The sequence below is a fragment of the Sinocyclocheilus grahami genome, unplaced genomic scaffold, assembly GCF_001515645.1.
Source record: "Sinocyclocheilus grahami isolate Dianchi unplaced genomic scaffold, SAMN03320097.WGS_v1.1 scaffold569.1, whole genome shotgun sequence".
NCBI classification, from domain to species: domain Eukaryota; kingdom Metazoa; phylum Chordata; class Actinopteri; order Cypriniformes; family Cyprinidae; genus Sinocyclocheilus; species Sinocyclocheilus grahami.
Window position 1 is genome coordinate 184,890 of NW_015505748.1, and position 14,380 is coordinate 199,269.

General features: G+C 37.9%; 1 protein-coding gene across 1 annotated transcript in view; it reads right to left on the minus strand.

Annotated features, from left to right (window-relative positions):
• The window catches only part of dnah9 (dynein, axonemal, heavy chain 9), a 103,198-nt gene that overhangs the window by 39,747 nt on the left and 49,071 nt on the right, over positions 1-14,380 (minus strand). Inside the window, 8 exon segments of the mRNA XM_016239573.1 lie at positions 1,013-1,136; positions 1,493-1,655; positions 2,723-2,919; positions 4,577-4,738; positions 7,911-8,150; positions 10,608-10,710; positions 10,832-10,883; positions 12,252-12,459. Of these exon segments, the coding sequence (XP_016095059.1) occupies positions 1,013-1,136; positions 1,493-1,655; positions 2,723-2,919; positions 4,577-4,738; positions 7,911-8,150; positions 10,608-10,710; positions 10,832-10,883; positions 12,252-12,459 (1,249 nt within the window).

A 14,380-nucleotide genomic window follows, 5' to 3' on the forward strand; every position in this document is an offset into this window, starting at 1 on the left:
ATAGGAAAATAATAAAGCACTCTGAAAAATGACAGTAGGCCATGATTTAGGCTGTAGACCTGGGAAATATAACTAACACAATCATACTTCATACTTAGAAATTATTTAAGTGGGTGATTTAAATTAGCGAAACCATCTTTTCAACCAAATATTCTCTGTGACATGTAGATTCAAAATGTTTAAAGCAAGTACAGTAAAAAAAATAAATATAATTATGTTTTCCACACAATTTTTCACAAGATGGACAATACATGGATCAATATATTATTTAAAAAGCAATAATTACCCACATACTGTAATTGTTTGCTAAAATGAAATGCGTATTAGTAACAAAGATGCACACTAATGATAATCATTGTATCATCATGATTTTAATATAGTTATTAATACTGTTGTTAATTTTTTTAAATAATGTAAATATTTTATCTTGTTTTAATAACATACAAGTACACTACTGGAGCAGTTCATTGAACAGTGAAGATTCAAACAAATCGTTGAATTCATATTTAATAATTTAAAATTATTAATTCAAATGACAACTGCTTACCAAAATAAAAATCTCATTAGTAGTAAAAACACGTATTAATCATCATCATCAATTTAATATTAGATTATTATTATTATCCTCATTATTATTGTTGTTAATAATACATGATGATAATATATTTCTATTAAATAATTGTTTTCTTTTACTAACATACAGAATAGCTATTGGACCACTGAACATTTTCAGATTATTCAAGCTAACCATCGAATTGATTTCTTGAAACAATGATTCACAGTAATTAATTAAAAAAATATATATATATTGAAGTATAAATCAGAGAGACACTGATTGAATCAACCTCTGAACTCCTTCAAGGAAGGACTGCGAAAGTAGTCTAATGACTCAGTCTTATATTTCCTTCATATTTCCAGCCATATAATCACAAATATACCCCATGCATATCATCTGGCTGAGAAAGCGAGCTCTACGTGATGCCAGTGGGCACAGACACACAGCAAAGCTTACCAGACGCTAAAAGGTCGTTCACCAACACGAGGAACTTCTCATCTGCGACCTGGGCATCTGTCATGAGGAGCACCATGCCAATATTCTTCACGCCAGCTTTAATGTACAACGCGCCCAGATCGCTCTAAAAATACACAAAACAACAGTCGTACACCATGAACTCCTCGTCCTGGAATAGTCCCAGCAGAACGTTAAGAGATGAAACATTACAGGCATAAAGGCTGATGAGCTCTGCAATCTCATATTGTGCTCAAGAGCTCCTCTGGTAATTGCTAATTATTCCATTCTTTTTTCAGACTTTTACAGGGCAGCGTGTGAATTTGCAGCAAGGTGATCTATACTCTGGCGAGGAGCATTACAATGAATATTTGATAGGGCAAACAGCAAGCGGTTTCAGTGGAGATTCAGTGTGATTCTGAGCAATGGAAGCTGCTCTGCAAGCATGTTTTGTTTTGGTTCAGGCTAATAAACAGAGCCAACCTTGAGATCAGGGATGCCGTATCCTTTCTTCAGCGTGATCTGAAAGACCTCCAGGGAGCTGATGAACGCCGCCAGCCTGGTCAGGCTCTGCTTCCCGCTGCCGCCCACCCCGACCAGCAGAGCATTTCCCCGCGGAGACTCCAGGATCCGATTGATACGGCAGCTGAAGCAGGAGAGACGAGGGTCAGAAGGGTTAAGGAGATCAAATAGTCATGCGGAGGAAGAATCAAACTTCATCCTGCTGAGTAATGCCTAACTCCATGAAAAGGTTTGTCCTGAAAAATCAACCGCTAAGATTAGCTGACTGGTTTATCAATGGACAGCATTTATTATATAGTGTGTTTAATGCTGATTAATACATATCAGGACAATCCAACTCACTAAAAAACCTGAAAGCAAATTTGTTTATTATTCGGTCAGTAGAGTTTAGAATCGGCACAAAAGCCAGATATCACCAGTGATTTGGTTTGGATGCAAAACTGCATGTACATAATTAAAAAATCAATTAGTTGGTGGGTTGCTAGTCAATTAATTGGTTTTAAGGAAGATGTTGTAATTATATTGGTTTCAGGTTTTTTATTTTAAACATTCTTATTAAATTAAAAAACTTTTATTCAGAATGTATTAATCCATTTATTTATATATATATATATATATATATTATCACCAACCTATTTTGGGTAAAAGTAGGAAAAATAATACTTCTCTGTAAAGAAATTTGAAGTAAACATATGCAAATCCAGTGTTTTACCACCTCAAGTTGTTTTCATTAACGTAAATATATACCTCATTGTTATGTTCTTACCTTGTTATATTTATCTTTCAATACAATTATATGCCCTTAAAGTTGTGGCAGTTTTTCTCTGTGGTATCAAAAATGGTATAGAATATCGATATTGTTATCATATCAAAGTTATAAATTAAATTCCCCCGGTGAAAGTGCCACCATAAATAGAGTTTAAGTCTGTGGGAAACACGGACGTTTAAAAACAACACAAGACGTGCCAAAGAGATCCATCTAAATGCGTTTGAGTGTGAAATAAAAAGGGAAAATTTATAGATACATAATAACTTTCGTTAAGTTGATATCACACTTTCTCAGAGGGTTTTAGCATGTTTAGCTGTATAGTACATTATCATAACTGATCCCGTTTTCTGGTATACGTTGCACAGTCTAAAGTAGTGCCCAGATGTTCATCCATCAGCAGAAGCTCTTTCTGGCTCTCTTACATATGAGACATGGCATCCTCGAACAGAACAAGGTTTATAGCCGCGTTGACTTCATTGTAGCCGTCAAGAGCTTCCAGCAGGGTCTTGTTCAGGCTCCCCCAGGACTGCACCACCATGTATTTGGGTTCACCGATGCCCGTGGCGAAATGGCAGTACATATTCATGGCTCTGGTCTCCTCTAGTGTCTCCTCCATATCCTGGTGGGAATAAAAAGCAGCCTTAAAACTCCATGAAATATTAAAAGGTGAATAACTAAGGTTGAGCGCTGCTGCCTTGGGAAGGAGCTCATGTAAATCAAACGATCGCCTCCCTGAGAATTCATAGCGGTCGGAGACCTTTTCCTCTCCAAAACCAACGGAAATCGGTGTATTTCATGTGTCGATCAACACGTATGTGTAGTTCAGGTGATTAGATGTTGCTTTAAAGGCGAGCAGAGGTGAAGAAGGAGAGTGCGATTTCTCTCCTTCACTTTCCTGCAGAGCGTTCGCTCATAAGCCTCAGGAGGTGCGGGACCGTTATGGGGTTAGATCTCTGCCACAATTCTGCGCACGAAAGATCATATTTTGAGCACTAGGACTGTCAAAATGACTGAAAATCTCAATTCGAATTTTCCACTTAAATATGATCAAAATTCGAATTATATTCGAATTATAAAGGCATAATTTCAGTTAGGGGAAAAAAAGCTTTTGGCTTCTCTCATGAGGCCACAAGAGGGCGCATCGTGCAAAATATTATGCACGTTTCTTCAAAGCGTAATAAAATAACACGACTATCTTTGAAAAAAAATTTTTAAATAATGTTTATAAACCATATATAATTAATAAAGTTGCTTAAACCATTAGAAGGGAAAAAAACAGCACCATGCATGCATGTATAGTTTAATACAAAGGACCGAAAACCAATCACAAAGAGTAGGCTACTTTCTTCATTTAAAAACATGAGATACAGTGGGATGGTGAAAAACCATCATCAAGTCTAGAGACATGTTTTTTAAAAGTTGAACTTACATTAATTTTACATGGCTTTCTAAACATGCCGCTCTCTTGTGCCAGACGCGAGTGCAACTCTGACAGTTGTCCCTCTAGAAAATGTGATAAATATGCGTTCTGTGTGAACGGCTTGGTTTCAGTTTTGACGTAAACAACATCTTCTCCACACTGATGCTCTCGTTTTCCGCAATATATTGAATCAACAACGTAGCAGCGCCGCATCTAGTGGGTTCAACGGATAGGCTAACAAAAGCATAAAAATGCAATGACACTTACATCTTCGTCGCATTTTGTGTGCCACTGATAGGCTGCCTGACGGCTGACGCAGACCTAAAATTCGAATGCAACGTTTTTGCATTCAAATGTGGATTTTTTTTTTAATTCGACGAATATTCTGAAAAAAATTTTGACAGCCCTATAGTGCACACGCGCGATCTGAGTTTTGTGGAGAAAATGTTCGTCTCACAAAGAAGAAAGTATTTTGAGCACACTACAATCTATTTTGCATTTAAAATAAGTTTTTGGATGTGTGCAGACCTTCTCTTTTGCACGTGCAACGTTTCACTAGCTTGTTCCCTTGATGCCCGCCCTCAGTGCTCTCTAAATGCCGATGGCTGGCTTGCTCAACACAACCCAGCGTTACAATATGCCTCAGTTCACGCACATGCAGGATATGATATATGATCATATATGATATATGAAAATATGATCTTTTGCATGCAGAATTGTGGCAGAGATCTAATCCCATAGGTCGTGGAGAGAAAAACAGCAGAAATCATTTTTTCCCCAATTTGCTGGACTGGCAGGGTTTTGCTCTGATTAGCATTGGCCTTTAATGACTCTATCCAGTCAAACAAACTCTCACCTCGTAGGACTTTTTCACCGTTTCTGACTGCAGCTTGTCAAAGATGTCGAAATCTTTGTCTTCCACCATCTTGTCGCGGTAAACCCGGTTGGACTCGTGAAGGAAGATCTTCACCAGGTCCTGAGAAGTCTTCAGACACTCGCTGGTGCAAAACAGGATGCCCTGAAATCAAACGGACAAACCGCAATAACAGGGTTATTTTTTCTCCAGATATTTCAAATGTCAAACTACTGCGTAACATTTTTGTATGCATCTCTGTGGCAAAACAATAAAACAAAAGCATAAAAGTGCAGATATCATTACAATTCAACGGAGAAAGATGCTCAAAAACACTGAACTGTTGGAGTGAAAAGAGAGAAGAACAAACCATTGATTTTTGACCACCAGTGATTTTGGGAAAGAACTACAACTGATCCGTCTAATACCATATATTGCACCACTTTGAACTCTACAGTCGTCTAAAGAGACTAAGAGGGATTTCAGGCACCAGAACAGGCGTAGTTTTTAAATTTCATCATTATAAAACATTGACACCCTTTGTGTCGATGTACTACAGAACACTACACTGCTACAGGTCTTTAAAAGTGACCGAGACACTATCATCAATGTCCAAAATAAGAAGATCGATCAAAAAATTGACCCGGGAACCTTGGGTAAAACCAGTAGTCATCCTGCATGCTCGAATGGATCCCTGAAAGCATCATCTGGTGTGATCCAGAACTCAAATTCATATTGATTAACCATCAGGAGGAAGGATAAACAGCCTCTCGGCTGTAAGGTCTGACCCGGAGTCCATACACCGCTCCAAAGAGTGTCTGACACTGGATTTACAGCAAGCATCTGTCTGATTTCTCCTCAGCTTTTATTCTGACACTCCGGAGCTCCGCTGACTTTGCTACAGCTCTTCATCACTGGAGAATGAGCTCTATTCTAGCACAGACCTGTCTGAACACACCACTTTTAGATGCTTTCTTCCTCTGTTAAAGCTACATAAAAGCTCTCGAAACAAAGTATAACCATTTAAGTTTTGAATCAAACTAATAATCATTAAAACTGCAATAAACATGTCTATTTTAGACATGTCTATTGAATACTAATCGACCATCCAGCAAACCTGCTATTCCATATTTGTGACCCTGGACCACAAGACCACCCTGGTCTTAAGTGTCAATTTTTCAAAATTAATAATCTGAAAGCTGAATAAATAAGCTATGATAGGACAATATTTGGCCGAGATACAACTATTTGAAAATCTGGAATCTGAAAAAAATCGAAATACTGAGAAAATCACCTTTAAAGTTGTCCAAATGAAGTCCTTAGCAATGCATATTACCAATCAAAAATGAAGTTTTGATATATTTTCGGTAGGAAATTTACAAATATCTTCATGGAACATGATCTTTACTTAATATATCCTAATGATTTTTGGAAAGAATATTATAAGAAAAATCTATAATTTTGACCCATACAATGTATTTTTGGCTATTACAAATCTCAGAATATAAACGACCTTAAAACAAACTTTGCACATTCTCAATCTTTTTTTTTTCTGAACCACATTTCCACATGTAAAATTAGACAGTGCATTTCATCACACTCTGTGGTTACAGTGCAAATATGAAAATGTAAAAATAATATACACAAATGGTTTCCTGTTGTAATTTTTGTAAAGACTGATATAAAAATATTTCACAAAATATACTGTGAATATGTACTATAGAAATTGTTTGTTTGTCTTAAATGTATTATTTTATTCATATGTACTTACTAATTTTTATATATAGACTTATTATTGTTAATCACTCTTTGTTTTAACAGTTTTTATGACTAAAAGCCTGGGATAAGAGTATGAAAATCCATACATAGTAGGCTTTTAAAAGTAAAAAATAAATAAACAATGTTTCAGACAAAGTTGCCAACAAGACATAGAACAAAAATAAAAGTTAATTTAATAATAAAAAAGGCAGAGAGGGAAACTACCCAAAACACCCCAATTCAGATGAATTGATTAAATTCTAAAGCTGTAAATGCTCCATAAAGCTGAACCTGCTGCTGCTGCAGTTCATTATTCTGCACTCCTGCACTGCAGTGAATCTCAGTCACATACGCGGCTCTTCAGATGCCATTTCCACAGCGATGAGCCTCCTTTGAAAACAAATAAATCAAACCGATGGCCCATCGCTGCTCAGTGAGATACAGGTCCAGTCACGGCCGGACAGCGCCTCAGGAACTCCATTCTGATGACATACGGCAGTGCTTCCCATCCAGTCCTCAACGGAGCCTAATTATCCGAGCATTTCCTCACACCCGGGCTATAAATTAATGACTTCACGTCAATCACCACGCTGAAATAAAGTACCTACCGGCAGCATCTAAAAAAAAAACGTTTTCCACCAAACTTTTTTAAAATGGGAAACTATTTCTTGGCTGTGGGGCGAACAGGCTGCCTTTTAATTTTTTTTAAACGAGTTCACAAAAGCAAATTGGATAAGATTGCGCCTTTGGGGCCCTCTCGGTGTAACAGGAGACTTTAAATGCTCTGTATCGCCAACCAATTAAAGAGGTCCGAGAAATAACCAGCAATCGCCGCTGTCTCGATTCAACAGAAACACCGAACATGCAGTCAAGATAGAGCTGCAGACGAAGCCTTATGGAAAGCTCAGAGGGAACGTGTCGTGAGATCCGCTGTACGAGGCAGTGGTGTGCCTCTGTTCTCCGGCAGCTGAGCTGTGAGCTGAATTAGTAAGGCAGAACTAAGGGCCGCACTTCAAATGTTCCTTCAGCTGCGTCTCATCTGCTCCTTTCTCCCGCTCTCATTTCGCTTCATTACTCCGACTGCACCCACAACAATGAGTGGAGCTTCAGAGGCTATTCTCTTCTTTTCCAGCTTTCATCATCGCTAAAGCGAGGAAACGGGGCTCAGTAAAGCCGTTTGTCTAATCCAGCACAATAACAAGAACTGGGACAGCAGAGCCGCACTTAAAAGGTGGACGGACTGAACTGTTTATGCATCTGGATAATGATGTTGACTTCCTTAATTAGGTTGAGAATGGAGTGGATTTAAATGTGACCACAAGTGCGTCTGCTAGTTAGAAGAAAAAAATCAATTGTATGCATTAATTAAAAGTCAATTTATGCCTTTGTCAGAATGTGCACATTTAAAAAAATCTATGGGGGAATTAATTATAGACACAGACCAGATCATAAAACTTTCTCCAGCTGAAAAGAGCGAGACGGAACAGCAGGTAAGTCATTTCCTCACACTGATTGCCAGGATTAATGGTTTATCACTGAAAGATCACAACTGGAGTCTGCTGGAGTGTGATCGGAGTACCTGGAATATGTTGGAGAGGTCACGCAGGTTGAAGATGTAGTGGAACTTGATGGCGGTGGGCAGGAAGGTTGCGGTGACGCGCTGATGGAAGGCCAGGGCCAGCTGAACCAGCTGAGAGCAGCTCTTCTGCAGAACGGCTGGGAATCCCTCGCCGCGCAGATGCTGACTCAAGATGCTGCAGTAGATGGTGTTCAGAGCGTCCACACCGGGAAACGAGAGCGCAAACACCGAGAAATGCCTCTGAAATAAACCAATCGTTCAACAGCTTCACATTAAACCACACGCTTCCGTTTCAACAGCTCATATTATATCATACATCTACAACATACAATTATACGTTGTGTATCATGTTTGATTCCCAACATTCTTCAAAATATGTGTTCAGCAGAAAACACTCATGCAAGTTTGGATGATGATGACAAAAATTTCAACTTTGGGTGAACTGTACTGAACAGAAGTCTTTTATATTCACCAAGGCTGCATGTATTTAAATAAAAATACAGTAATACTGCAAAATATTATTACAGTTTAAAATAGCTATTTTCTGAATATACTGTAAAATGTAATTTATTCCTGTGATCAAAGCTGAATTTTCCAGTCTTCAGTGTCACATGATCCTTCAGAAATCATTCTAATATGCTTATTTGCTGCTCAACAAACATTTCTGATTATCAGTGTTGAAAACAGTTCTACTGCTGAATATTTTTGTGGAAACCGTGATACATTTTATTTTTCAGGATTCTTTGATAAACTGAAAGTTCAAAAGAACTAGGGTTGTGACGGTGAGGAAATTTTCCCACCGGTTAATTGACGTGTGACAGCACCGGTAATACCGGTATCACCGTGGGGGCGAGGGCGAGGAGGCGTTCCCTCTTTTCCTCGCTTTCCTTAGCTTTTAAATAGCTTGTAAAAGCGGCGTACCGAGTGCGCATTTTACTTTCACTTTCAAATAGCGGCAATTCGGCGTAAAGCAATTGTTCGTTTTTAGTTCGTTTGAATTTTCTCTCTTTTCCTCGCTTTTAAATAACTTTAAATAGCTTTTCGAATTAGCGGCAATTCGGCGTCAATTGCTTGAATGCAACAACAAAATACAACGTCAAACTGACTTTAGCCTATGTATAAAACATTGAATTTTTTAATAACAAAACAAATAAAAATACACCATGCTATAGGGCAGGCTATGCCTAATATAAAATAAAAAATAACTTACATGAAGTTTAAATAGGAATACAAAACTGGAAATAGGCTAAGTAAACATGTATAATATATAACCAAATAAATAAGAAACGTAGAACATTTGTTCAACGTAGGACATTGCATCTCGTTTCGAAACGAAATCATCCGCGATCGTCTTGTCTGTCTCACCTCACTCTTCTTGTCAGTCAGCTCGACTCACTGGAGAAATGAAATCTGATCTGTGATGCGACTGTCGTTCGGCACGCTGCATTGAGCAGCCGTGTTCAGTTTTTAATTGTAGTGTCTATTCTTTTACTGAACTAAATGATTTTTATTACTATATAAAATCAAAACGACGGTGGGGGCCGGTGCCGCGGTGGGCAAGTGACGTAACCGGTGTTGCGGCTTAACACCGGTATCACCGTCAGCACCGTATATCGTGGCAAGTCTAAAAAGAACAACATTTATTTGTAATATAATTTTTTTTTGTTTTTAATAAATATAATGTAACATTGCTGAATAAACATATATATATAAAAAAATCGTCCAAACATCTGATCAGTAGTGTAAATTTCTTATGACTCCTATCATGTAAATCTAACAGTATAGTTTTTTAATTAACTTCTAAACAGCAGTGTGTATATGTGTGACTTGTGAGGACCAAATGTTCTCACTTAGGCTGATGATACACGGGGCAACTTTTTGAGCAATGTTGCCGTCAATAGGCAACTAGGTGAGACACAGGGCCCACAACTGAGCTAAAGTATCCATAGAAATTTGTTTCCCATTCTCAGTGGGAAAATGCCCAAGCAACATTGCTCAAAAAGTTGCCCCGTTTATCATCACCCTTACAGTATATTGTAAAATACTCTGACAACCCACTAGTGAGTACATTTTACTGGTTCCTACTACTAAAGGTATATAAATCAGCCAAAACATGTTTTATGTAAATCTAGTGTTATAAACCGGATAGTTCCGGTCCTTGATTCTGATTGGTTGAGCCACGTTCGAAGCTGTTGTAAATTACACTACAAACATACACCTTTGTTTACTTCTGTGTGTTGCTCAGCTACCACTTTGTTGGAACCACAATTGTTTCTGAGGAACTACATTGTTTGGTGGAAGAATACTGTTTTTTATTAATATCATTACACTTTATTTACTGTTTTATTCTGTGAAACCTTACTACGTATATGGAATAACCGTTTTATAAAAGCAATAAGCCCCGTGAAGCCGTAGTTTACAGTGAATTTATAACAGCTAAGGGGCGTTGTTAGGCATGACGCGAAGCGGAGTTATAAATTTACTGTAAACCACTGCTTCTTGAGGCTTATTGCTTTATTTTGCATATGTTTCTGTGATGGGTAAGTTTATGGGTGGGGTTAGGTGATAGAAAATATCATTCACCTGATAGAAAATCAATGGAAGTAATAGCGAAACAAACACGTGTGTGTATTTATGAAGTGACAGCGAGCTCTGTGTCAGACAGGCTGTGCTGTAGAATCTCTCTGATATCAGTACCTGCAGGCGAGGGTTGATGGTGAAGCTGCCAGCCGTCGGGTTCATGCAGGACACGTACTGCACATTGTGAATCTCCTTCAGCTGCAGCTTGCTCCTGTCGTACCTGAGAGGACACGGCGTTCGTCAGCCACACACAAACACGCTCTGTATTCACGGCGCGTCTGCGCTAAAGCCACTGTGGCCCACAGATGCACTGACTTCAGCTCATCTCAGGTCTAACAGACACACCAGAGACTCTGCAAACCAACAGCAGACACAACGCCTGCAGGGACGGCCCTGCAAGCGGACCATCTCAACCAGTACACAGTTAGGTCCATATACTGTATATTTGGACACTGACACAATTTTCTGAATTTCAGCTCTGTATGCCACCAGAATAGAATTAAAATGAAATTAAAGTGCAGACTTTAAGCTTTAATACAAGGGGTTGAACAAAAATAATTCAGATTTTGCTATGACAATCTGGTGCTTCTGAATCAGCTACTGTTTTGTTATTATAAAGTACTATCTAACAATATTATCATTTAATGTCTGTATCAGCACATTAAAACTGTTTTTGACAACTCATATTTTTAACAATCTGTTGAAATGATATTCAGCTCAGTGTGCAAAAGCTATTTTAACTTTGTTTGCTTTAATTACATTCATTTTAGTAATATTTCAAATGTAACATCTTTTAACTGACTCCCGAGAAATAAGATTGGAACCCTTCTACAGCATGATCAGAAAAGAAAAAAAAAAAAACATTGTATTTTTCTAATTTTGAACACAAACTGTAGTCAATCATGTTATTTATTTAAAACTAACTAGCTCCTACTGAGTTAAAACTTAATTTGTAACTTTACAACTTGCAACCCAGTTACCCACGATACCCATTTAAATGCTTATATATATATATATATATATATATATATATATATATATAAAAATATATATATACATAAAATATTTTGTATTTTTTCTAGCAATCACCATATAAACATCAAAACGAAGTACAATAAAGATCGCAAAGTTCATATAAAATAAAAAAATGAAACAGCTATAAAAATTATTACTATGTAATATAAATTATATCATATTTTTACATAATAAAAATAATAATGAAAATAAAGTTTATTTTTGTATTTTTTTTACAATTCCAGGCCTTATTTTGCACCCTAGTCTTTAGTTATAGTAAAGCATATGTATTAATAAACTAAGACTATAGTATGTGATTATGATTGTAATGCGTGTGAGTGAACGGACACATGGCTAAACATGCTGCAGAAAGTTTATTTATTTATTATTATTATTTTTTTACAATTCCAGGCCTTATTGTGCACCCTAGTCTTTAATTATACTAAAGCATATGTATTAATAAACTAAGGCTATAGTATGTGATTATGATTGTAATGCGTGTGAGTGAACGGACACATGGCTAAACATGCTGCAGAGTGATAAATATCAAACCAACAGATTGCAAAGACAGCGGAGGACAACAGGACAAAAACAGCTGATGCTGGGAGGAATGTGGCATGGGTGTTTGCTTTAGATCACAAGAATCTGTCACTGTCAAAAGGGCTTGAAGTTGCACTTCTGCGTTCAGGGTCTAATGAAAGAAAGCAGAGACATAATTTTTCTGAAGAAAAAAAACCACACACACACCCTGTAACATGGCTGATGTGGTGTAATAGTTGAAGGGTACGTTTTTGATGGCGTATTTCTCCGGGTCTAAAGAACCCAGTTTGTCTCCCACCAGAACAGATTTTCCGGTGCCGGCGTTGCCCACCAGCATGACCGGACGCCTCCTCTCCAACAGACTGTCCATGAAGTAGCGCACACGGATGGTCTCTGTGGTGTGGACCAGGCAGGCCTGCAGGACACAAACTCAATGACCTTCATAACTCAACAACTTTCAGAGATGACCACTGATGTGATGGCCATCATGAGCTGCTTGTGTATGCAGCATTGTGAGCCAGATTCAAGATCACTTGATGTTGCCAAATTCTAAGGAGCGTCATGTGTACAGCATCTTTTTCTGCATAAGATAACAGTGCATCACAAGACAAAAAACATCCCAGACAGTAGACAAATTGAGACTAATAAATAAATACGCATAAATAATTCATTCAATATATTAAAAGATGAATAAAAATATGGTATGGAATGATGGATAATTACATCTACTTAAAAACCTAATTAGAAACTAAAACCGAAACCATTAAAAAAGCGCTTGTTAATCTGTAGGGCTCCCCCTAATAGTCGACTAACCGTTAGTTACCAGAAGAGGCTTGGTCGACCAAAATATTATTAGTCACTAAGGCCCAATCCCAATTCTACCCCTTAGCCCTTCCCCTTTCTGTTGGTGTCTCAATTCTCTTTTGGTTGGAGGGGTAGGGGTAGGGGAAGGGCCAGACAGCCCTTCAAATGAAGATTTTTCGGGACCACACTTCAAACGAAGGGGTATGAATTATCTCAGCGTAAACCGGCTTCAGGGGCAACATGCCGAGCGAACAAAAAGACACATAAATGTAAGCATTTTTGGCATTAATAAAGATTTTAACGAAAAGTAATCATTTGTTTTATGTTACATTCAATTGTGAGTTCATATTTACAGTCATGTTACTCAAAGATAATATTTGCTAACTAACGTCATATCATTATAGACTGCACGAGAGTGCCACAACATATTTTCATGTCTGATCAGGGCGATAACCACCGTAGACATTGATGGCTAGTCCCCCCAATAATTAGAAATCGCTAAACCCTTTTCTTTTCATTTTTGCCAATTCGAGAGAGAGAGAGAGAGAGAGAGAGAGAGAGAAATGAAAGTTGCGTGTATGCGTGTCTGTGCGTTTCTCTTTTTAGAGTGGGTTTACTTAAAAAAAACAGCGATTTTATCCTCTCGTTGCTGGAAAATATAATGTAGCGATTCAGTATTTACACTGTTATTAATAAAAGTCTGATCCACACCAGCACACCAGCATAGGTGTGTGTATTGTAGGAGCTAGACGACTTATGATGACGTGTGACAGCATAGTAGTGGTGTCCCAATTCTTAGGGGAATATTTTCACCCCTACCCCTTGACACTCTGTTTCAAGGGACAAGGGGAAGGGGTAGGCGGATGGGTAGGGGAAGGGGAAGGGGTATAAAATAGAATTGGGATTGAGCCTAAATCGGAGGAAAAAAAAAATCCACATGCGAAGTCAAGCAATCCGTGACGGACAAATCGTTAAGAGCTAGTCTATGGTAATACATCTTGAACATCCAAACGCTCGATCATTCATCTACCTCAAATATAGCTTATCAACTGAAATATGTAAGTATTAGCAATTTTACATGGCCGCTCAATCTAATGTTAACCTAGAGAAATGTCCGCTATTGAAGTGTCTGTGTGGAGTGTGGAAGCTGAACAGTAGCATTCACTGCAGGACAGATGGAGGCGCCGGAGTGCTCACTTGCCCATTAAAATACACATATTTGGTCATACAGATAAGAATAATACATCTTTCAAATCTGTAAAGACCCTACGTTTATTTGTGTGCACTCACAATAACAACAAAACATTGTGCTTTTGTAAAATAATGAAACAGGATGCGCTTTCTGCCGTCTCAGTCTCTGTGAACTTGAGCGCGATACTCAGTGTATATCTTTGCCTTACAGACACAGAAAAATATATCTATAGATTACGATTAATAGATTCATATTCTCAGATTATGTCATCTCTTAAACCGAAAACAAAAAAGCACTAGTTTATCAATGAATTATTAAAATGTTAATGCAGCCTCCTTAC